The sequence below is a fragment of the Perognathus longimembris genome, chromosome 10 (genome assembly GCF_023159225.1).
Source record: "Perognathus longimembris pacificus isolate PPM17 chromosome 10, ASM2315922v1, whole genome shotgun sequence".
NCBI lineage: Eukaryota > Metazoa > Chordata > Mammalia > Rodentia > Heteromyidae > Perognathus > Perognathus longimembris.
Genome location: NC_063170.1, coordinates 72,043,217 through 72,066,557, shown reverse-complemented (window position 1 = coordinate 72,066,557; position 23,341 = coordinate 72,043,217). Strand labels below are relative to the sequence as shown.

The 23,341-nt window shown below is 56.2% G+C and overlaps 1 protein-coding gene across 3 annotated transcripts in view; it reads right to left on the bottom strand.

Annotated features, from left to right (window-relative positions):
* The window catches only part of Eefsec (eukaryotic elongation factor, selenocysteine-tRNA specific), a 161,067-nt gene that overhangs the window by 87,354 nt on the left and 50,372 nt on the right, over positions 1-23,341 (bottom strand). For all 3 annotated transcript variants that reach the window (XM_048356365.1, XM_048356363.1, XM_048356364.1), the window contains exons 2-3: positions 13,040-13,247; positions 947-1,043 (exon numbers count right to left, since the gene is read on the bottom strand). In XM_048356365.1, coding sequence (XP_048212322.1) covers positions 947-1,043; positions 13,040-13,247 — 305 coding nt within the window. The remainder of the gene's footprint in view (positions 1-946; positions 1,044-13,039; positions 13,248-23,341) is intronic.

Here is a 23,341-nt window from a genome sequence, read left to right as displayed (position 1 = left end):
GCTACACTTCCCCTCCACACCAGGTGCCCACTGTGGCACACCTGGATTCTCACCAGCTGGCTGCGCCTTCCCCCCCCCCCCCGCACCCCTTCAGAGAGGCCACGCCTACCCAGCTCTCCTCCCGCACTGCATCTGGGCACGCCCAGTGTGGCAGTCGCTGGCACAGGGCGGGGGGGGGGGGGGCGCCCAGGACAGGAGCTGTGGACATGGGCCTTTACTCCCTGACCCAAGACCCAGCGGAGAGGCCGGTCCACACCAGTGCATGCCGGACAGCGCCAGCAGGCCCCAGAGCCAGTGCTCTCGCGTCAGAGCTGATAACCAAGAAGCGGACAAGCGCAAAGGCTGCGGAGCTGCTTTGACTTTCTGCTTTCTGGTTTCATAAGGGAATAGGTTGTCAGAACACTATTCGGTAGTGACTGTTACCAAGTCTTCGTCTTACGATAACATTTTGTTTAAAGACAAGATTCAAAACAGGCTTGTTTGAGATTTATGTAGGGGCTTTTAAAAGGAACATACAAACATCTCTTGCAACCACATTTTTGTGGATTTCACTTGAGCAAAAACAACTGTGACGGCTGCTAGGCCTCTGGAGCTGATGCACACAGCTCGGGGACCGCGTGCTCTGCTGGTGAGGGTGCAGAGTGGCGGCAGCCAGGCCGGGGGGGCTGGGGTCCTGGCACAGGGGGGCCACGTGCTGACCCAGCCACAGCTGGTTCTGAACCCCAGCTCCGCCACACGCCTTGCCATGGGGCCTCTCCTTAGTAACATGGGGACAATCTAAGCCTCGCCGATGACCTCACGGGCGGACATCTTAGTGTGGGGACTGGGAGAAGGCAGGCAGCACTACCGCCACGGCGAGTGTGTGGGCACCATCCCGAGCGCGTGACACCCAGGACATCCACCCTCCCCCCCAGGGTGGGGCAGCCGGGGCTCGAGATGAGGGTACCTCGATGAGCTCTGAGATGCCCTGCGGAGCTTCAGTGTCGGGGGCCTCTGGCCCGCCGGGCTTGGCCGCCACGGGCAGAATCGGTGCCCCCTGGAATCTGAAAGAGAAGAGCAACAACACAGTCACAGAGCTCACTGCCCTGCTGGGAGACGGGGTGCAGGAGTGGCCCGCCACTCTCCCCTGGCTTGTCGGGTGGGGACAGGAGGGACACAGGTCCCACGAGGAGGCCTGGCATCCGGACACCATGGTTGAGGAGAGCCCTCCAGGGTTTTAAATGCCACCACCAAGTGCGAAGCAGCGGGGCCTCTGTGGCCCCAGTCCACTGAAGGAAGGGTGGCCTTGACACGGTGGCGCCCAGCTCCCAACAGGCTCGAGTCCTGGTGGCCCACTCCCCGAGGGCACCCTGAGCGCACGCCGCATCCCTACACAGCGGGGGGCCTGCAGGCCGGCCCTGGCTCCTACAGAGAGGCTTAGCGCGCACGGTGCCCACAGAGGCAGCACGGTGTGAGGCGAAGAAGCGGCTCTGAGGATCTAGCGCTGTGCCGTATTTTCTTTTAAACGGGCTTTGCCAGGGCTTGTTGCATTTCCAGGCGTTTTCCATCTCTTATGCCATACTTCTCATAGGCTGGAGCGGGTACGCAACTGGCGTGGTACTCCTTGTCATACCAGGGACGTGTGTGTGGTGGTACTGGAGTTTGAATCCAGAGAGTTTTGCTTGCTGGGCAGGTGCTCTGTTCCAGAGGCCGCGCCTTCAGCCTGTTTCTTTCTGTAGTTGTTTTCCAGGTATAGTTTCTGGGTCTGGCCTCAGAACTTGATCCTCCTACGTGGGTGCGATCACAGGCACCCCCCCCCCCCCCCAGCTTCGTGAGGAAGGACTTTCCACTGAATGTCAGCATTGGGAACAACGCTGACTCCCCTGGCTGAGCCGGCCACCGCCCACCCACGAGCAGGCGCGGCCGCGGCAGCCAAGCCGTGTGCCCCGAGCTGCTGGCCACAGCTCTGAGAGCCAAATCTGAACGTGGCCTTTCTGAGCCGGGAGCGGCGCTGGCGCCTCTTCCCCACACTTTCCCTCCCAGGCCTCCTCTCTGCGGTGAGACCCACGGTACGGCCCGGAGCCCACACACCCCTGAAAGTCAGTTTCTCGTTTGTTGCATTCCAAGCATCTTGCTACGGTGAGCAACACCGAGTAGGCAAGAGTGCTGGTAGAAGAGACCGGCTCTGTGACGAACTCATGGAGCAGGAGGCTCACACTCAACACACGGTGGAACTGGCGGTGTGGCAACGGCGTAAGAACACCCCATGCAAGCAGCAGTAACAGAGCAAACATGGCCAGCATCAACATCCTGGGAACTCTGAAACTGACCAAAGGCTTGAGCCACTTCTGGAGTGTCTACAGCTCTGAGCTCCTTCAAAGCCACTGACTCCGAGAACTGTCCTTATTTCTCTCATCTGGTGGTCCCTGGAAGACCCCACTAGCAAGGCTGTACCTGGCCTGCAAAAGTCTTTCCCTTGAAGCATTTGTAAAAATAATCATAAACCATTGTTTAATGCTACAAGGAGCCAGAGAGTAACCATTTAGGCCAACAGCAGGCTGAACAAAGGCTCAGCAGGAAGAGTTAGGACGACACGTGCAGAACTGCCTGGGGAAAGTTCTGATACACTCCTGGGGATCTCAAAGCCGACACACAGCCCAAGCAGAAAAGTCCAAGAGATTCCATCTCCAATCAACCAGCAAAGCACCAGCCTAGAGGTATGGCTAAGTGACAAAGCTGTGAGAGCAAGAAGGCTCAGAGAGCATGGGAGGGCCTGAGTGCCAGCCCCAGAACTGGAGAACGAAGAGAAAGAATATTATTCAGCTCTAAAAAGAAATGAAGTCCTGACACATGGTCCAGAAGCTAACAGAGAGAAGCCAGGTATAAACAGCCATCTATTATAGGATTTCATTTATGTAAAAATTTTAGACTATGGTAAATCCACATAAACAGTGCAAGCCCTGAGTTCAAGCCACAGTACTAGCCCAAGAAAGACAGAGAAAAAGAAGAAAAAAAAAGAAAGGAGAAGGAGAAAGAAGAAAAAGGGAGAGAGAAAAAGAAAGAAGGGAGGGAAGAAGGGCAGACCATTTATTTTATTATTATTATTTTTTTTTTTTTTTGGCCAGTCCTGGGGCTTGGACTCAGGGCCTGAGCACTGTCCCCGGCTTCTTTTTTGCTCAAGGCTAGCACTCTGCCACTTGAGCCACAGCGCCACCTCTGGCCTTTTCTATATATGTGTTGCTAAGGAATCGAACCCAGGGCTTCGTGTATATGAGGCAAGCACTCTTGTCACTAGGCCATATTCCCAGCCCAAGGCAGACCATTTAGAGTAACAAGATGTATGAAGCCAAACTAAGTCTGAACACGCACATGTTCGAGGGCTTTAAGAGCTCCCCCAGACCCCCCTGACAGGCCTGTAAGTCAAGGTGCTCAACTGGGGCCCCGACGGCTGGCTGGATGCAAGAGACCTTTGCCAGCATGCCAACAGATGCAGACAATGAAACTATACATAGGTCAATCGTAAGAGCTGACTTGGGGTAACTGTACAATTGAACCTGTTCACTAAAGCACAGTGCCATGCACACAGTAGGTGTCGCATTCATAGTTAAATGCCCACGGTGTACTGGGTTCCATGCCAAGTTCTCCCTGACAAGGAAGGCTGTGGGTCTGGATGAGCCAGCTCCCGTTTCACAGAGGAAGACATACGAACGGACAAGAAGGGCAGCTCTGAGACCCTGGACACACTCCCAGTAGTGCCCACAGTCTCCACGGCACGCGAGTCCTTAAGGGAGACACTCACTAATCCCAGGGATGGAGCAGGACCAGCTTGGACTCAGGATCCAAGCACAGGGCCTTGGCTAAGGACAAACGTGAAAACAGTGTTCAAGGCAGGAAGAGGCAGAGGGAGCTTAGAAGAGCATGAACCAAGAGTGATGCCGGATGCTAATATTCGTGAGAAAACAAACAGAGAGGCCTAGAAGAGCACGCAGGGTGGAAGTGGCGCTAACTGCCCTCTCCAGGGCAAGTGTTACAGGATCATGGGAAGGACTGACGGGGATCCTGAAGGGAGGACGCGGTCACGAAGACACTGGGAAAACTGCAAGTACATTTTTATCTCCTATTTTGATTTCCGATACCCTTGATAGAGACTTATGCAAGAGTAATACTAAATACTTTCAAAGATAACGAAGTCACAAAGAAAAATAATCGAAGAGTCTGACCACATAAAAATTAGAAACTTCTGCACGTCAAAACGAACCAATTGGAATGGAAGAACAATGACGGCTGAAGACTTATTTATAGCACATCTGATTGGAAAGAGTTAATAACTACAACCCTATAAATACCAAACACTCCCAAAATATCAGAAAGGAAGTGTCGAACTAAAAAGAAGCAAAGACATGAGACATAGGACAACATACTCAAATGAGTGAAATACCACTGCTATCCGAAAGCTTCAACTACATTTTATACCACATGTATTTTACACTAGTACACCAAAGCTAGCTGCTGACCCCTGTGTAAACAAGAGAACATTTTGAACAATAATATATATGGCAATGTTCAACAAAAGATCCAAAAAGTTTCTGTCTTTTGATCCAGTTATCTCACATCTGGGAAACTATCATGAGGCTATACCAGAAAATACAGACAAAGCTTAATGAGTACTAAAGTATTCAGCCCAGGAGATTATTTGTGTATGAAAAGGAAAACCCAGTCTAAAGAGTTGAGAAATGTTACCTGATGAAAATAGAACATGGAAATACCTCTGATTAAAATTACCTACTAGAAAGAAGGGATCTGAATAAAAAACAGTAAGAGTATAAGATCAACACATAAAAATTAGTTGGGTTTGTGCAAGTCAGTAAAAAATAATGCAAAAAAAGGAAGTAAAAAAAGCAACTCCAAGGGCTGGGATGTAGTTCAGTGGCAAAGTGCTTGCCTAGCGAGTGCATCGTCCTGGGTTTGATCCCCAGCACCACAAAAGAAAAGACAAAAAAATTGCACTTGGGTGGTTGTTTTTTGGCAAGGGAAAGGAGAGAGAATACTCTTTTTAACTAAGAGTGCTAGGAAAACTGGATAGCTACACACAAAAGAACGACGCTGAATTCTTACCTTATACCACATACAAAAAATTAGTTCAAATGGATCAAAGACTTAAGAGCTAAAACTATCAATTAGAAAGACACAAACTGGGAAAATTATTCACGGCACTGAATTTGACAATGACTTCATAGACATGATTCCAAAAACTGGCAACAAAAAAAAAAACACAGATAAATTAGATTTCATCAAGATATGGAACTTTAGTTTATTGAAATAGACTATCAAGAACTAAAAAGAGGACCTACATGGGGCTGGGGATATGGCCTAGTGGCTAGAGAGCTTGCCTCGTATACATGAGGCCCTGGGTTCGATTCCCCAGCACCACATATTTGGAAAACGGCCAGAAGTGGCGCTGTGGTGCAAGTAGCAGAGTGCTAGCCTTGAGCAAAAAAGAAGCCAGGGACAGTGCTCAGGCCCTGAATCCAAGCCCCAGGAATGGCCAAAAAAAAAAAAAAAAAAAAAAGAACTAAAAAGAGGACCTACAGAATAAGAGAAAATATTTGCAAATCATACCTCTGACAAGTGATTTATGTCTAGAATATATAAACCAACTCAATAATAACCAAATAGCTCAAGTATAAAATGGGCAAAGGACATGAGTTGATATTCCTCTAAATGGCCAGCAATTGCATGAAAGATGCTCAATGCCATTGTCATTAAGGACATGTAAATAAAAACCACGAAAAGCTCTCACTTCACATCTTGCAGGCTGGAGATCTAAAAGAAAGGACTGTGACAAGCGTTGAGGGGAGCACATTGCTAGCAGGGTGTAAAATGGGCTCCGTGGCGGGGGAAGCCAGCAGAATGGTTAGACATCACATGGAGCATGCACACAAAGAATATTTCTCAGCCATAGCAAGGGGTGAAGTTCTGACACATCACAACAAACACTATGTATGTGACATATAGACACAAAACGCCAATGACTGCAGGACCCCACATATATAAAATTCATAGAGGTAGAAAGCAGAGTAGAAGTTGCGGCAGCTGGGCTGGGGAGAGGAGAGGTCTTTGTTTTGTGTATGGTTTATAGTGGGGATCATGCAAAAGGTTTGGAGGGATGAGAATACAGCATCATGAATTCATCTACTGTCAGTGAATCGCAAACTTACAAGTAGTTAAAATGATAAAAGTTAGCTGGGCACCAGTGGCTCATGCGTGTAATCCCAGCTACTCAGGAGGCTGAGATCTGGCCATCTGACCTCAAGGCCAGCCTGAGCAGGAAAATCCATGAGACTTTTATCTCTAACTAACCACCCCAAATCTGGAAGTGGAGCTGTAGCTCAAGTGGTAAAGCACTAACCTTGAGCAAAAAAAGTTCAGGGAATGGAGCTGGGAATGGGGTGTAGTAGCAGAGTGCTTGCCCAGCATGCAGGAAGCCCTGGGTTCGATTCCTCAGCACCACATGAACAGGAAAAAGCAAAAGCTGGAAGTGGTTCGGTGGCTCAAAAGGTACAAATGGCTAGCCTTGAGCTAAAGGAAGCCAGGGCCAGCGCTCAGTCCAAGCCCCAGGACTGGCAACAACAACAACACAACGTTCAGGGACAGCACCCAAACCCTGAGTTCCTCAAACTGGTACGTGCGCTCGCTGGCGCACGCTCTCGCACACACACATGCATGCACACACAAATATATATTTTTTACTAAATACATAAAAAATGTTAAGTCAGGCACGGTGACTCATATTTGCAATGTTAGTACTCAGGAGGCTGAAGAGCTTGAAATCTGTGTGGGCTACATTGTGAGAATCTGTCTGAATGAATGAATGAATGAATGAATGGACAAACAGTCAGAGAGAAGGGAAAAATATTACATTTAGTAAAAATAAAAAATTTTAACTCAAAATTGCAGCAGCTGCTAGCCCGAGAATCACTAGGTGGTCCTGCTTTTCTTTTAACCAAGTATTCTATTTTCCAAGTTCTCTGTCAATTGCTCTTGGATAGCAAAAAGTAAGTTTCATGGTTTGCAGGTTTTGCTCAGTGTAGGGTTCACGTGTTCTAGAGAAGCCATTTCTCCACACTTGAGCCAGCGTGGGACAGGATGTAGGGGAGAAGGCGCGCTGGGTGTGAGGACGGCCTGGACGCCGTCAGGAAGGCCTGGCTGGGAGGACGGGAGCGCGGCCCGCCCCTCCCCGCCCGCCCCCCGCACGGGGCTCCTTCCTTCTCCCTGCCAGCCGGGACGGTGGACCCGAGGAAGCGTTCCCACAGACCTCTGCTCCGGTGGCCTTCCCTCCACTAATTAAGGCAATAACACTAATCGAAACATGCAAGTGAGGATCTTCATTAAGTATAACTACCCAACATTTAATATTAATCTACCTTCAAAAGCACCCCAAGCCCTTCCCAGACCTTGTTCACGTAGTAAATGATTCTGACACTCTATTGCTTTTTATGCGGGAGTCCAAAAGACCTGCTCTCCCCTTTCTGACAAGTAAATAAAATGGCAGGGAGATCAAATAACTCACTAAAAGAAGATATAATTTTTTATCTTCCTTTTTACAGTCTCATATCCACTTCCGTGGGGAATAACAAAATCTGAATTCTTATGCAACACGTATCTAAATGTGTCGATTTTATCAGATTGATGAATTTTGCTAACAAAAGGCAGGGCTAGGAATCTTTTATGACATAGTTGGTCCATTCACAGGCAGGGGCTTTAATTTAACCAACTTGAGAATTCTTGGGGAGAGCTGCAGGTGTTGGATCTGAAAAAAAAAATCATAAATGGGAAGGCCTATCAATCTTTATGACAGGGAAACAAAAACGCTCTCTCCTCGCTCGCGTGGCAGGCCGGGGAGCGGTGGCGGTGGCAGGATATTGTGCTGGCCGCATAGCAAAGAGGAAGCGACCCTGTCTCCCAGTGACCGCTGTTTAGTATTGATCACGAGGGACAGCCCCGAGAGGAGCAACATGGGGAGACAATGGGCCTGCAGCCCCTGCTCAACAAGGCCAGCCAGTCACGACAACCAGGCGGCTCTGCACCCCTGCTCCCCACGCCCTGCCCGGCAGTGCCACCGCCCTCCCGCCCCCACTGGAGAGCGCTGCAACAGAGGACCTCAGATGACCACAGATGACCGAGGGCGCGTGCCTCCTCCCTCCTCGGAAGCCCCCACAGCCAGCTGTCACCTCATTCCCGCCGCTCTGCTGGTCCTGCCCCCCCCCCCCCAGCCTGTGACCTGCAGGGTAGTCCTGCCCAGCCACCCCGACACCAGCGCCAGCGATGTCCTCCTTCCCACAAGGCATTTCCTAGTTGCCTGCGGCCACACCTGTCGGTATTCTCATTACAGCACAGAGACAGCTACTCCTCCACCCAGAACCCTTGCCCCTGGCGGACAACATCGACTCGTGGCCTCTCAGACACCAGGCTGAGACCACATCTGCACTCGAGGAGGGCAGGGGCAGGAGGCCTCCTTCCTGAGGCCGGAACTGAGGCATACGAACGCCTGGGCCCGCTCTGACTGCATGTGGAGGGCACCTCAAGCACAGGGCACAGGACCATGTGGGGACTGTACCCGAAGAGAGAACACCGGGAAAATCAACCCCTGCTGCATGTTTCCGTGGCCTGGGGGCTCTTCAATAGCCCTTTAACCTTCACCCCACTTCATGAAGCACTTGCTAGGAGCTGGCGCCAGGCAGGCTTTGCCTACAAGGCCCAAAGCTGGCTGCTGCCTGTCCTGTCTGTGTGAATGAAGGGCACCGCACACCCAGACACTTCTATCACGAGGGCCACACCAACACTGCACACCCAGACGCCTCTAACACGAGGGCCACACCAGCACTGCACACCCAGACGCCTCTAACACGAGGGCACACACCAACACTGCACACCCAGACGCCTCTAACACGGGGGCACACCAGCACTGCACACCCAGACACCTCTAACACGGGGGCACACCAGCACTGCACACCCAGACACCTCTAACACGGGGGCACACCAGCACTGCACACCCAGACGCCTCTAACACGGGGGCACACCAGCACTGCACACCCAGACGCCTCTAACACGAGGGCACACACCAACACTGCACACCCAGACGCCTCTAACACGGGGGCACACCAGCACTGCACACCCAGACGCCTCTAACACGGGGGCACACCAGCACTGCACACCCAGACACCTCTAACACGGGGGCACACCAGCACTGCACACCCAGACACCTCTAACACAGGGGTGCACACACCAGCACTGCACACCCAGACACCTCTAACACAGGGGTGCACACACCAGCACTGCACACCCAGACACCTCTAACACGGGGGTGCACACACCAGCACTGCACACCGACACCTCTAACACAGGGGTGCACACACCAGCACCGCACACCCAGACGCCTCTAACACAGGGGTGCACACACCAGCACTGCACACCCAGACACCTCTAACACGGGGGCCACACCAACACTGCACACCCAGACACCTCTAACACGGGGGTGCACACACCAACACTGCACACCCAGACGCCTCTAACACGGGGGCCACACCAACACTGCACACCCAGACACCTCTAACACGGGGGTGCACACACCAGCACTGCACACCCACACCTCTAACACAGGGGTGCACACACCAGCACCGCACACCCAGACGCCTCTAACACAGGGGTGCACACACCAGCACTGCACACCCAGACACCTCTAACACGGGGGCCACACCAACACTGCACACCCAGACACCTCTAACACGGGGGTGCACACACCAGCACTGCACACCCAGACACCTCTAACACGGGGGCCACACCAGCACTGCACACCCAGACGCCTCTAACACGAGGGCACACACCAACACTGCACACCCAGACGCCTCTAACACGAGGGCACACACCAGCACTGCACACCCAGACACCTCTAACACAGGGGTGCACACACCAGCACTGCACACCCAGACACCTCTAACACGGGGGCCACACCAGCACTGCACACCCAGACGCCTTTAACACAGGGGTGCACACACCAGCACTGCACACCCAGACACCTCTAACACGGGGGCCACACCAGCACTGCACACCCAGACGCCTTTAACACAGGGGTGCACACACCAGCACTGCACACCCAGACGCCTTTAACACAGGGGTGCACACACCAGCACTGCACACCCAGACACCTCTAACACAGGGGTGCACACACCAGCACCGCACACCCAGACACCTCTAACACGGGGGCACACCAGCACCGCACACCCAGACACCTCTAACACGGGGGCACACCAGCACCACACACCCAGACACCTCTAACACAGGGGTGCACACACCAGCACCACACACCCAGACACCTCTAACACGAGGGCACACACCAGCACTGCACACCCAGACACCTCTAACACGGGGGCCACACCAGCACTGCACACCCAGACACCTCTAACACAGGGGTGCACACACCAGCACTGCACACCCAGACACCTCTAACACGAGGGCACACACCAGCACTGCACACCCAGACACCTCTAACACGGGGGCACACCAGCACTGCACACCCAGACACCTCTAACACGGGGGCACACCAGCACCGCACACCCAGACACCTCTAACACGGGGGCACACCAGCACCGCACACCCAGACACCTCTAACACGGGGGTGCATACACCAGCACCGCACACCCAGACACCTCTAACACGGGGGTGCACACACCAGCACCGCACACCCAGACACCTCTAACACGGGGGCACACCAGCACTGCACACCCAGACGCCTCTAACACGGGGGCACACCAGCACCGCCCACCCAGACACCTCTAACACGGGGGCACACCAGCACCGCACACCCAGACGCCTCTAACACGGGGGCACACCAGCACTGCACACCCAGACACCTCTAACACGGAAGCACACCAGCACTGCACACCCAGACACCTCTAACACGGGGGTGCACACACCAGCACCGCACACCCAGACACCTCTAACACAGGGGCCACACCAGCACCACACACCCAGACACCTCTAACACAGGGGTGCACACACCAGCACTGCACACCCAGACGCCTCTAACACGGGGGCACACCAGCACCGCACACCCAGACACCTCTAACACAGGGGTGCACACCAGCACTGCACACCCAGACACCTCTAACACAGGGGTGCACACCAGCACTGCACACCCAGACACCTCTAACACAGGGGTGCACACCAGCACTGCACACCCAGACACCTCTAACACGGGGGTGCACACACCAACACTGCACACCCAGACACCTCTAACACGGGGGCCACACCAGCACTGCACACCCAGACACCTCTAACACGGGGGCCACACCAGCACTGCACACCCAGACGCCTCTAACACAGGGGTGCACACACCAGCACTGCACACCCAGACGCCTCTAACACGGGGGTGCACACACCAGCACCGCACACCCAGACACCTCTAACACGGAAGCACACCAGCACTGCACATCCACACACCTCTAACACGGGGGCCACACCAGCACTGCACACCCACACACCTCTAACACGAGGGCACACACCAGCACTGCACACCCAGACACCTCTAACACAGGGGTGCACACACCAGCACCGCACACCCAGACACCTCTAACACAGGGGTGCACACCAGCACCGCACACCCAGACACCTCTAACACGGGGGCACACCAGCACCGCACACACAGATGCCTCTAACACGGGGGCACACCAGCACCGCCCACCCAGACACCTCTAACACGGGGGCACACCAGCACCGCCCACCCAGACACCTCTAACACGGGGGCACACCAGCACCGCACACCCAGACACCTCTAACACGGGGGCCACACCAGCACTGCACACCCAGACGCCTCTAACACGGGGGCCACACCAGCAATGCACACCCAGACACCTCTAACACGGGGGTGCACACCAGCACCGCACACCCAGACACCTCTAACACGGGGGCACACCAGCACCGCACACACAGATGCCTCTAACACGGGGGCACACCAGCACCGCCCACCCAGACACCTCTAACACGGGGGCACACCAGCACCGCACACCCAGACACCTCTAACACGAGGGCACACACCAGCACTGCACACCCAGACACCTCTAACACGGGGGCACACCAGCACCGCCCACCCAGACACCTCTAACACGGGGGCCACACCAGCACTGCACACCCAGACACCTCTAACACGGGGGCCACACCAGCAATGCACACCCAGACACCTCTAACACGGGGGTGCACACCAGCACCGCACACCCAGACACCTCTAACACGGGGGCACACCAGCACCGCACACACAGATGCCTCTAACACGGGGGCACACCAGCACTGCACACCCAGACACCTCTAACACGGGGGCACACCAGCACCGCCCACCCAGACACCTCTAACACGGGGGCCACACCAGCACTGCACACCCAGACACCTCTAACACGGGGGCCACACCAGCAATGCACACCCAGACACCTCTAACACGGGGGTGCACACACCAGCACTGCACACCCAGACACCTCTAACACGGGGGCCACACCAGCACTGCACACCCAGACACCTCTAACACGGGGGCCACACCAGCAATGCCCACCCAGACACCTCTAACACGGGGGCCACACCAGCACTGCACACCCAGACACCTCTAACACGGGGGCACACCAGCACTGCACACCCAGACACCTCTAACACGGGGGCACACCAGCACCGCACACACAGACACCTCTAACACGAGGGCACACACCAGCACTGCACACCCAGACGCCTCTAACACGGGGGCCACACCAGCACTGCACACCCAGACACCTCTAACACGGGGGCCACACCAGCACTGCACACCCAGACACCTCTAACACAGGGGTGCACACACCAGCACTGCACACCCAGACACCTCTAACACAGGGGTGCACACACCAGCACTGCACACCCAGACACCTCTAACACAGGGGTGCACACACCAGCACTGCACACCCAGACACCTCTAACACGGGGGCCACACCAGCAATGCCCACACTGGTGCCGTGGACACAGGCGCCTCCCACACCGGCACACTCACTTGGTGTTCTCCAGCGTCTTCTGCATTTTCTTCGTCATCCTGTCGATTGCTGCCTGCCTCTTCCCTTCAGCCAAGAGGTCGACCTTGTTCAGCACCACAACCAGCTTCTGGCAGGCGATCTGGCCGATCACCAGGCACTCTGCAGACTGGGTCTGCATGCCCTTGGTGACGTCGATGACCAGCATCATCAAGTCGATGATCTGAGCCCCTGGGACGAGAGAACGCGAGGTCAGGACGGGGTCGAGTCCTGAAGAAAGGTCTCCACGTCGCCTTCACACACAGCTCCCCGAGCTCGGCGACACAGAAGCCACCTGGGCTCGAGCCATGGATGAAGGGGGAGCAGGACGCCAAGGGCCACGCCAGGGTACCATAAGGAGGAGGCGGAAGGACAGGGAGGGGAAAGAGGAGAAAGGAGGACGGTGAAAGGAAGAGGGGAGAGGAGGGGACCCAGCAGGAGGCCTCTCTGTTGGTGTGCTGCCATGTGCCACAGGTCAGCTGACTGAGTCCCCGTCACCTGCTAGGTGTGAAGACAGAGGCGCCTGAAGACATGGCAGCATGACCCATGACCCACCGGCACCAACTGGTGCTAAGAACCAGGGCTACCGACCCGTTGCCGGGAGAGTCTGCCTCCCGGTCACCGCTGAGTTTCCGAGAAGCTGTGTGTATGTCCCTGACTGTGGGCAGGCCCACGTGTGCGCCCTTCCCCTCCCTCTCCAGCCAGCCGGGGGGGGGGGGGTGGGGGACCAGGGGCAGGAAGCAGCAGCAGCTCCCCCATCTATGGACGGACCGTGGTGCTTCCATCTCGGCCTGGAGTTGCGGAGAGGACGAGCAAGACGTGCTCAGGGCAGCCCCTGCGCGTGCTCTCAGATCCGCACGATCGATCGCCACGCGCCTCTGCAGGCCTCCAGGGCCCCTCCTAATCCACACTGTGGTGGGCTGCTAGTCAAAATGGTGTGAAGCCAATCTGGAAAAAGCAGCGGATGCTTCCCCACGAGGGCTGCCACGGACAGCCAAAGCTGCAACTGTGCCGATGTTCGTGGCGGAGGAGAGGTCAGAGCCACACAAGGAGATACCATCCACGGAATGCCACACGCCGCCAGAAGGAAGAGGGGAGCCTTTTCACGGCTCCAGAATGATCGCCACACGCGGGCGGGGCCTGGGGAGAGGAGGACAGAACACGGCAGCCCTCTGTGTTAAAGGCGAGGAGAGAGGTGTAGCTGCAGGGGGGCGGTAGATGAGGAGGTGGTATTTGCTCTCTGTGCATAGACTATCCTGCGGGAGCATGACAGAGATGCATGGGAGGGAGAAAGAAAATTCCTCTCTCTACACTCTCTTCTCCTTTTCAATCAGGGGTGTATAGAATCCATGCAGAAATAAGGAAATATTTTTGTTGTTGTTGCTGCTGGCTGTGGGGTTTGAACTCAGGGCCTGGGTGCTGAGTTTTGCTCAAGGCTGGTGCTCTACCACTCTGAGCCACAGCACCACTGCTCATTTCTGAGTGGTTAACTGGAGACTCCCTGGAGTCTCACAGGGACTTTTCTGCCAGGCTGGCTTTGAAACATGGTCCTCAGGTCTCAGCCTCCTGAGTAGCTGAGATTGCAGGTGTGAGCCACTGGCACAAGAAATATTTTAAGAACATAAACAGCGAAACGCGCAGAGGGCTAGCCGCGTGCTCTCTCTTCTCTGAGAGTGGCTTCGGGGGCCCCCCTCTTTCTCCTGGCCAGACACCGTCTCTCCTGGTCCCCACTTCTCTCGCCCAAGTTGAGCCTGGCCCTTCCCCTGGGCTGCCAACCACCGCCCACGGCCACCCTGACTGCCCCGGGGCTGCAGGTGACAGGCCGGGAGAGCCAGCACGGTACCCTGGCTTGCGTTCCAGTCTCTGCAAAAGCCCGCAGCCGCCCTCGGAGCAGGGCCCAGCACTCGACCCATGGCCTAACTCTGGCGCTCAGGCTCTCAGTCACTCAGGTCCCCCCGGGAACTCAGCTGCCTCATGCCCCTCTGCCCTGCACCCAGCCCCGCGGGGGCTCACCATGGGCTCAGCACAGCCTCACAAACCCTTGCTTGGCTGAACGGAGCCAAGGGCGGCACTGTCACCTCCTCTAGGTGGAATCTACGCCTTTCCTCCCATATACAGCTGGCTGGGGTGCCCGGCCCTCGCTCACGTGTTCCCTGCACTTGCCCTTCCACTTGCTGGGCTCCGGAAACAGACCGGCAGACTCAGCAAGCACGGGGCAGCCAGGGCCCAAACTCTCAGCCGCCAGCGGCCTTCCATCCCAGCCCTGTCCAGCCTCTACAAGCCGCCTTTGTTCAGCCGGCACCAGCCCTGCTCCCCGCGGACCCTCCACAGCCAGCCCGCGCCGGGGACTTCTAAGGAACAGGGTCAGGGTGACTTGACTGTGCTCTGAGAACCTGGCCCCCCTGCCAAGGGGTCAGCGGCAGGCAACGGCCCCCTGCCCAGCAGCAGTTCTCCGTGCCTCCTAGTTCTCCACCCAAGTTTTGATCAAGCCACAGGAAGTGACATGACTGGCCCGGCTTGTCCTCTTCCAATCCCTCCTATCTCCAGAATGAATCAAACACTGTCCTGCACCATTCCCATGGACCCAGGAGAGGAAATCCCTCTGAGACCAGAGGGACACAGTGAGCGAGTGGGAACACAAAAACATGCAAGGCTTACAAATGGCCCTCTATATTCCCCAGCCTATCAGGGCTTTGCATCTGGCTGTGTTGACTACAGAATCCTTGGAAGGTTTGCCGAGTAATATAACAGGGTTAAAGTTTCTCAGCACTTGAAGAAATTACAATTTCTAATTCTGTAGATTATATATCTTAATCATTTTAAAAATAAAAATAATGAAAAAGTCAGAGAGGTCAACAGTTAACAAAGTCTAAGTTATCTGTAAGATATAATTTTCCTCTGGAACTGATGAAAAAACTAAGTTCAGAAAAAAAAAACCACATAAAACTTAAAACATACTTTAGCGATTACAAAATCACATTAAAAAAAAAAAAGCTACATGGGGACGGGGAATGTGGTTTAGCGGTAGAGCGCTTGCCTAGCATGCATGAAGCCCTGGGTTCGATTCCTCAGCACCACACAGACAGAAAAAAAAACAGAAGTGGCGCTGTGGCTCAAGTGGCAGAGTGCTAGCCTTGAGCAAAAAGAAGCCAGGGACAGTGCTCGGGCCCTGAGTTCAAGCCCCAGGACTGGCAAAGAAAAAAAAAAGCTACATGGTAGAATACTTGACTATAGCAAGCACAGAGCTCTAAGTTCAAATCCCTGTACTGCCTTCCCCAAAAAGAAAAAGGGAAAAAAAGCTATTGGCATTCTAAGGGAAGATAATATTCAATTTAAAATGATGAGATTTGTTTCCAGAGCTGGGTGCATGGCTGGATCGGCGGAGCCTAGCAAGGCACATCCTGCGTTCAAACTCCAATGCCACCGAAAAGTATTTTAAGCTAATGACTTTTGAAGTACTAGGCGAACAAGCACCATTACTAACAATCATAAAACCACAGTGGCAACTCACTGTTACCACTGTGACTACCGTGTGCACACGACGTCACACCCAGCGTCTGTGCGGTGGGGATCGAGCCCACGCCCACGGGAGGGGTCAGCACGGGGCGGGGCGTGCAGTCCTCTCCTGAGCCACGTGCTCTGCAGTAGGCCGCATGGGGAGCTGCAATCCGACCCGCAGGCTGAGGGGAAAAGCAGCCGAGCGCCGTAGTCTTGCGGGGTGGGTGCTCAGGCCCCGTCATCTCTCCTCCCAAGCTGCATCGCTGACCAGCCAAGTCCAGTCCAGAACCAAACCATCACCCTGTGTATGTGCAGCCCCGGTGGGTCTCCAAGGCAGCAGTGGCGGGAGCCTAGACCCCGTCAGGACGGTAGCCCAGCTCCTGGGGGCCTGGGCGGGAGGAGACCCCAGAGGCCTCACCAGCCCCACTCGGTGGGGAAGCACACTAAGGCTCAAGCACCTTAAATAACTTCCCAAGTCACCCACCTACCAGCAGGGCCCAGGGCTGGTCAGACAGCAGCCCACGCGGCAGCCGTCCCAGCCCAGGCGTCCACACAGGATCCAGACTGCTGGGACACACAGCCACGCCAGCCCGCGAAGAGGAGTCTCCTCCCGCACCTGACTGCACGCCCGCCTTCCTTCCTCTGCAGGACCACTCTGGCCTTGCTCTCTGATCCCACGGTTCCAGGAAGGCACAGGACACAGCCTGTCTGCAGGGCCAGTGCCAGCCACAGGGGGAGGAGGTGCCAGAGTGCATCAGACGTAGTGACTAGTGTACCCCCCCCCGGGAGGGGGAGCCCTTGCAGTGCCAGCAGGCAGCTGGCTGTGCCCCCAGCATGGGCGGGCACCTTGCCACGTGAGCGGCCCGAGAAGGCGGGCTCCCTCAGGAAGCGGAGCCCCCTCAAAGCCACGGTGCCACAGTGAAAGCTTGTCTGCCTGCTCTGCAGGTAAGAGGTGCCTGTCACCCCGAGAGCCCCAGGGGTAGTTCCAGGTGTTCCAGCCCCAAAGTACTAGGGGGACCAGGAAGCAGACCCAAGGCCTCATTGCCTGACCATTAAGACGGCCCCACCGATGGCCACTGCAGAACACGAGGGACACAGGGGCCAGCGCCGGCTCACACCACCGGCTGTCAAGTGGCACGTTCAGAATGTGCCGGGCTCTGAACAGGCGCCGTCTCCCCGCACAGGGCGGGCGAGGGTTGTGTGCACAGCTGACGCGGTTCATGAATCCGCGGAGATGGCGAGTGTGAGCTCCAGCAGCATGGCGGCGGAGCTCCAGTCCCCGCGTAGGACGGTCCAGGCCCAGGCCGCGCCCTGCCGCCAGCTCCTCAGCTTGGGGCTCTCTCCCACTTTCCTAAAGACAAATCTGAGGCCTGGGCTTGCACAGCAGCAAGCTGCCAAAGCAGGGCTAGAACCGGCACGGTCTGGATTCACGTGTCCTGTTCCTTCCCGCCAGCTGCCCCTGGGCCGGAGTCCTGCATCCTCAGTCCCCAGGGCCCGGACGGGCCCGTCCCACGGGGCAGGTGGGCAGGGCTGCAGGTGGCCCGGGCAGGGGTGGGCCCGAGGGAGGCAGCCTGCCGGGGCCGGAGGAGCGCAGCACGCGTGCCACCCCGCCGCGCCACCCCCCGAAGCCGCCCTGCGGGCGGGAGCAGCGGGAGACATTCATCACCACCCCAGGCCCGGGCAGCAGAACAATGACAGCCATGTCAGCAGCGGGAGAACAGGAGGAACAACAAAGAGGGGCCAGGCACAAGATCAAGGGAAAAACCCAGCAGCCAGGGACAAGACAGCAGACAGAGAGGTGCTGGACCCCTGCCAAAGGAAGAAAAGCCAAAAAACAATAAGTGCTGGCGAGTGCTGCAAGGCACCGGAGAGCAGCGCGGGCAGTGGGGCAGGACTGGGCATCGCGGGCTCGGGCGGGAGCTCCCCTCACCAGGCTTCGCTGTCCCCTCTGTGAAGGAGAATGGCCACACAATTTGACAGGGACGCCGGGGGGCCACTGAGGCAGACAAAGCTGAATCGATCTTACCTGCCATGCCGAAGTGAGCTCCAAACGGATCCAAATTTCAAACATGAAAACGTAAAACTGAACGAGTACTACTTAAGAAAGGGTGTGGGGAAAAAAGGGCATGAAAAAATGTTATAACCGCCAACGCGCATGTGTGCATGTGTGCGTGTGTGTACACACGTGTGCGCGCGCCTATCCCGGGGCTTCAACTCAGGGCCTGGGTGCTGTCCCTGGGCTTCTTTTGCCTGCGGCTGGCACTCTGCCACTTGAGCCACAGCGCCACTTCTGGCTTTTTGGTGGCCAATTGGAGATAAGTCTTTCCTGCCCTGCCCGAGCTGGCTTTGAACCAGGACCCTCACACCTCAGCTTCCTGGAGAGTGAGAATTACAGGTGTGAGCCACCAGCGCCCGGCTCAAATGTGACAGCTTCAAGAGTAGCATGCACCTAGCATGATGCAAAGTCTAAAAACAAAAGGAAAACTGACAGACATAAAAATCAGTTCACCCCGGCAATCCTAGCTACTCTGGAGGCTGGGATCCTCAGATCTGCACTGGAAATTCTATGAGGCTCTTTTTTGTTGTTGATGGTTGTGGGGCTTGAACTCAGGGCATGGGCTCCGTCCCTGAGCCTCTTGTGCTCAAGACTGGCACTCTACCTCTTGAGTCACAGCACCACTTCCTCTATGTGACCCTTATCTCCAAATTAACCACTAAAAAACTGCAAGTGGAGCTGTAAGACTCAAGTGGTAGAGCACAAAAAGCTCAGAGACAGTGCCCAAGAGGTGAGTTCAAGCCCAGGGACTGGCACAAACAAACAACCCAACAGCATAAAAATCAAGCTAATCTGAATGGTGGGGGGACAAAATCTGGAGTGGGGAAAGCGGCCTAGTGCACACTCGGCTCGGAGCACGCGGGGCACCCGGCAGGGCCTGCGGTCCACCTCTGCGTCCCGAGCACTCCAAGACGGGCGTGGGTGTGGACACAAGTGCAGGCCCGCCTCGCCTGGGTGGACAGAGCACCCACAGCAGGGGCGGACGTGGTGAGGGGCGAGGGCCCGCTGCCCCCGGGGGGTCGGAAACCATCCCCACCCTTCGACATCAGTGAGGTAAAGCGAGCAGCAACTCTGAAACACGAGTGCTGGTGTCTTGGGAGAAAGTCAGCAGGGGAAGCAGGGGAGCTGCAGTCGGTGGCGGGAAGCCCAGCTGCCAGGGACTCACCGGAGGGAGCCATCTGAGCAGAGGCTCAGAGGAGACGGAAGGGCAGGAGGGGGCACAGGCCTGGTGCCCATGTCTGGAGAAGGGGGGGAGAAGCCAAGGAGCCAAACGACGTACAGACGGCTCAGACACACATGAAGACATCCCCGGCAGCCGGAGAAACATAAACTAAAACCACACTGGCCTGACAAACAATACAGATGGTAAGAGAGCACTCACCAGCACTGCCCGGCCCTGACATACCCACCCACTGCGCTGTCGCCACCCACGGAACCGCAGCCCCGGGCACAGCCGGCGACGGCGCGGCCGGGGCACCGGAGCACGCGGGGCACCCCGAGTGTGACCCCTCACCCCAGCCCGGACCTGCGGTCCACGGGGCAGCGCGCGGCCGTGGAAAGGCAGAAGCGCCGCGACTCAGTGGGCAGGTCTCTCCAGAGCCAGCCGCTGGGCTCGGCCGGGCTCAGCTCTGGCACTTGCGGAGGGGCTGCAGGAAAGCGCTGCTGGCCGCGGGGTGGCACCGATTTGAGGCGCGCACGTGCCGCGGTGTGCCTCTGGGCAAGGCCTAAGGCAAGCAGGAGGCAGGAAGCCACAGCAGGGGAAGCCACAAGTCCACCTCCCTCTCCTCTCCTTCCCTCCCACCGCCCACGTAGCCCAGGTTAAACAAGAACTCACAATCCTCCTGCCTCACAGTCCTGCAATCTGCACCTACAGCACAGCCGTCATGCCCAGCTAAACATCTTTTCATTTATAGTTTGGTGGTACTAGGGTTTGAACTCATGGCCTTGTGCTTGCCAGGCAGGCACTGTGCTATCTGAATCACGCCCTCAGCCCTTTTTGCATTCCTTGTTTCCTGAATAAGTGGGAGGACCGAACCACAATTTTCCTACTTACGCTTCCCGTGGCGCTGCGATGATAGGCACACGCCACACTGCTTGAGGTGGGGTTGCACATGCTCTTTGCCTGGGCAAGCTGCAGACCCCAATCCTCCTAGTTAGGAGCTAGGATCACAGACTAAAGGCACCAGGCCAGGAAGAACAATAAAAATAAAATACGGGCCGGGTATCTATGGCTCACATCTGGGATCTTACTTGGGAGGCTGAGATTGGTGTAGTGAGGTTTGAAGCCGGCCTGGGCAGATAAATTCAAGAGACTTTTATCTCCAATTAGCCAGCAAAAAGCCAGAAGCAGAGCTGCAGCACAAGTGAGAAAAACTAAGCGAGAGCATGAGACCTTGAGCTCAAGCCCAGGGCCAGCACAAAAAGCAAATAAGAATAAAACAACATACTCCAGGCTGGGAGTGTGGCTTAGCAGTAGAGTGCTTGTCTATCATGCACAAAGCCCTGGGTTCGATTCCCCAGCACCACATACACAGAAAAAGCCAGAAGTGGCGCTGTGGCTCAAGTGGTAGAGTGCTAGCCTTGAGCAAAAAGAAGCTCAGGGACAGTGCCCAGGCCCTGAGTGCAAGCCCAGGACTGGCAAACAAAAACCAATGCATTCTATTCTAGCCAGGCAACAAGCCTGCCAGCACAGGAGACATGTGCAGCACTGCAGCTGCTGAGGAAAGGTTTAAAATCCCCAGGAGGGAACAGAACCTTGTTCCCATCCCTCCACAATGGGCAGGGGCATCAGATAGCCAAGGGGAACAAACAGCAGGCTCCCCCCACCCACAGCCCTCCCCCGACCCTCCTCCACGGCCCTCCCACCACCACCCTCCTCCACAGCCCTCCTCCACGGCCCTCCCCCACCACCCTCCTCCACCGCCCTCCCCCACCGCCCTCCCCCACCACCCTCCCCCACAGCCCTCCCCACAGCCCTCCCACCACCACCCTCCCCCACAGCCCTCCTACTACCACCCTCCTCCACAGCCCTCCCCCACCGCCCTCCCCCACCACCCTCCTCCACCGCCCTCCCCCACCGCCCTCCCCCACCACCCTCCCCCACAGCCCTCCTACTACCACCCTCCTCCACAGCCCTCCCCACAGCCCTCCCACCACCACCCTCCCCCACAGCCCTCTGCCGCTGTCAGGGCAGAGGGTGGGCCTGTGATGGAACAGCTCCACTCCAGCCAGCAGCCGCAAACCAAACACGGGCACAGGAAGATGGTCAAAAGCACCAGCCCAGACCAGGGGCCCATGGGAGCCCTGCTGCGTTTTGTGACCTTTCAGCAAGCTTGGGATGGTTTCAAAATGGAAACAGACAGCGTGGGAGGGGGTGATTACAGGTGAGTGCGGAGGAGAATGGACATGCATTTACCGAGCACCAAGGGGCACAGGAGGCACCCCTCACAGAGCTCAGGAAGGGAGGCCAGGCTGCCACGCATGCTGCTGGGGGAATTGCAGTGACCTGTCCACAGGCACACAGCAGACAAGAGGAGCAGCTCTGAACCCATGGGTCAGGAGAACCTGTCCTGTGCCCTTGAAGCAGCAGAACCTGTCACCCAGACACCCACCAAGGCCAAGGTAGAAATGAGATACGCGTGGTCAGTGCTGGGCAGATCCCTCACCTAGAGAGAGGGAGAGGAGATCAGATACGCGTGGTCAGGGCTGGGACTGGATCCCCCACCTAGAGAGAGATCAGATATGTGTGTTCAGGGCTGAGGCAGATCCTCCACTGAGAGAAAATATGAAAGAGAACTTCAACCAGCAGCATGACAGAGCTCAGGTAGATGAATAAAAGGACTTGGAGACATGGTTGATGAGGTTTTGGCTTGAGGCTCTATTTCAGGGATTGTATGAACGAGCGCCTCCCACCCCCTACCTTCAGCTGCTGCCGCCCCCCCCCCCCCGCCCCTGGATTCTGCTTTAATATGTGTTTGAGGTGAGTCCTTTCTTTTTGAGGGGTGAGCAGGATGATAGGGTCTTATATGTAGCCTAGGAATGGCCTCAGAACCCTGGGCCCTCCTGCCTCAGCCTCCTCGATGCTAGAATTACGAGCCTGTACCAGTAGGCCTGGCTCCTTTTCTCTTTAGATAATGTTTCACTATGTTGCCCAGCTGGCCTCCAACAATCTCCCCACCCTGGCCTCCAGAAGAGCTGATACCACAAGTGTGTGCTACCTGTGCATGTTCACACTCAAAAGAACTTCACATGACAATAAACATAGCACCATTAAGCCTGCCATCACTAATAGAGATGAACTGTAAGAACAAATAAAGCAAAGTTTAAAACAAGATTACATGTTATTAGATGCTAAGCGGAGAGTGGCTTGCTGGAGTTTGGGCCTGCAGTTGCCATCTGTTAGGGTCAGCGAAGGAGGAGCAAGGAGCTGGCGCCCCGTCCAGGGACAGCATGAGATGGGAAACTAGGGGACCACCCGCAGTGCCCGGCCTCACCCACACCCTGGCCCTGTCAATCACCTGCACTCAGCAAGCTTTACGGTGGACACACACCTCCTGACCTCCTGTCCTTGGGAGTCCCGGGGCCACAGCCAGTCCCCACCAAGGACAGAAGCTTCCTGCTCCAACTGAGGCCCGGGCGGTGGCCGCAGAGGCCTCCCTCCAGGTGGGAGCCGTGGGGACTCAGCTCCGGACCAGGCTCCGACTCAAGCAGGGAGCCTGGACTCTGCTTCCTT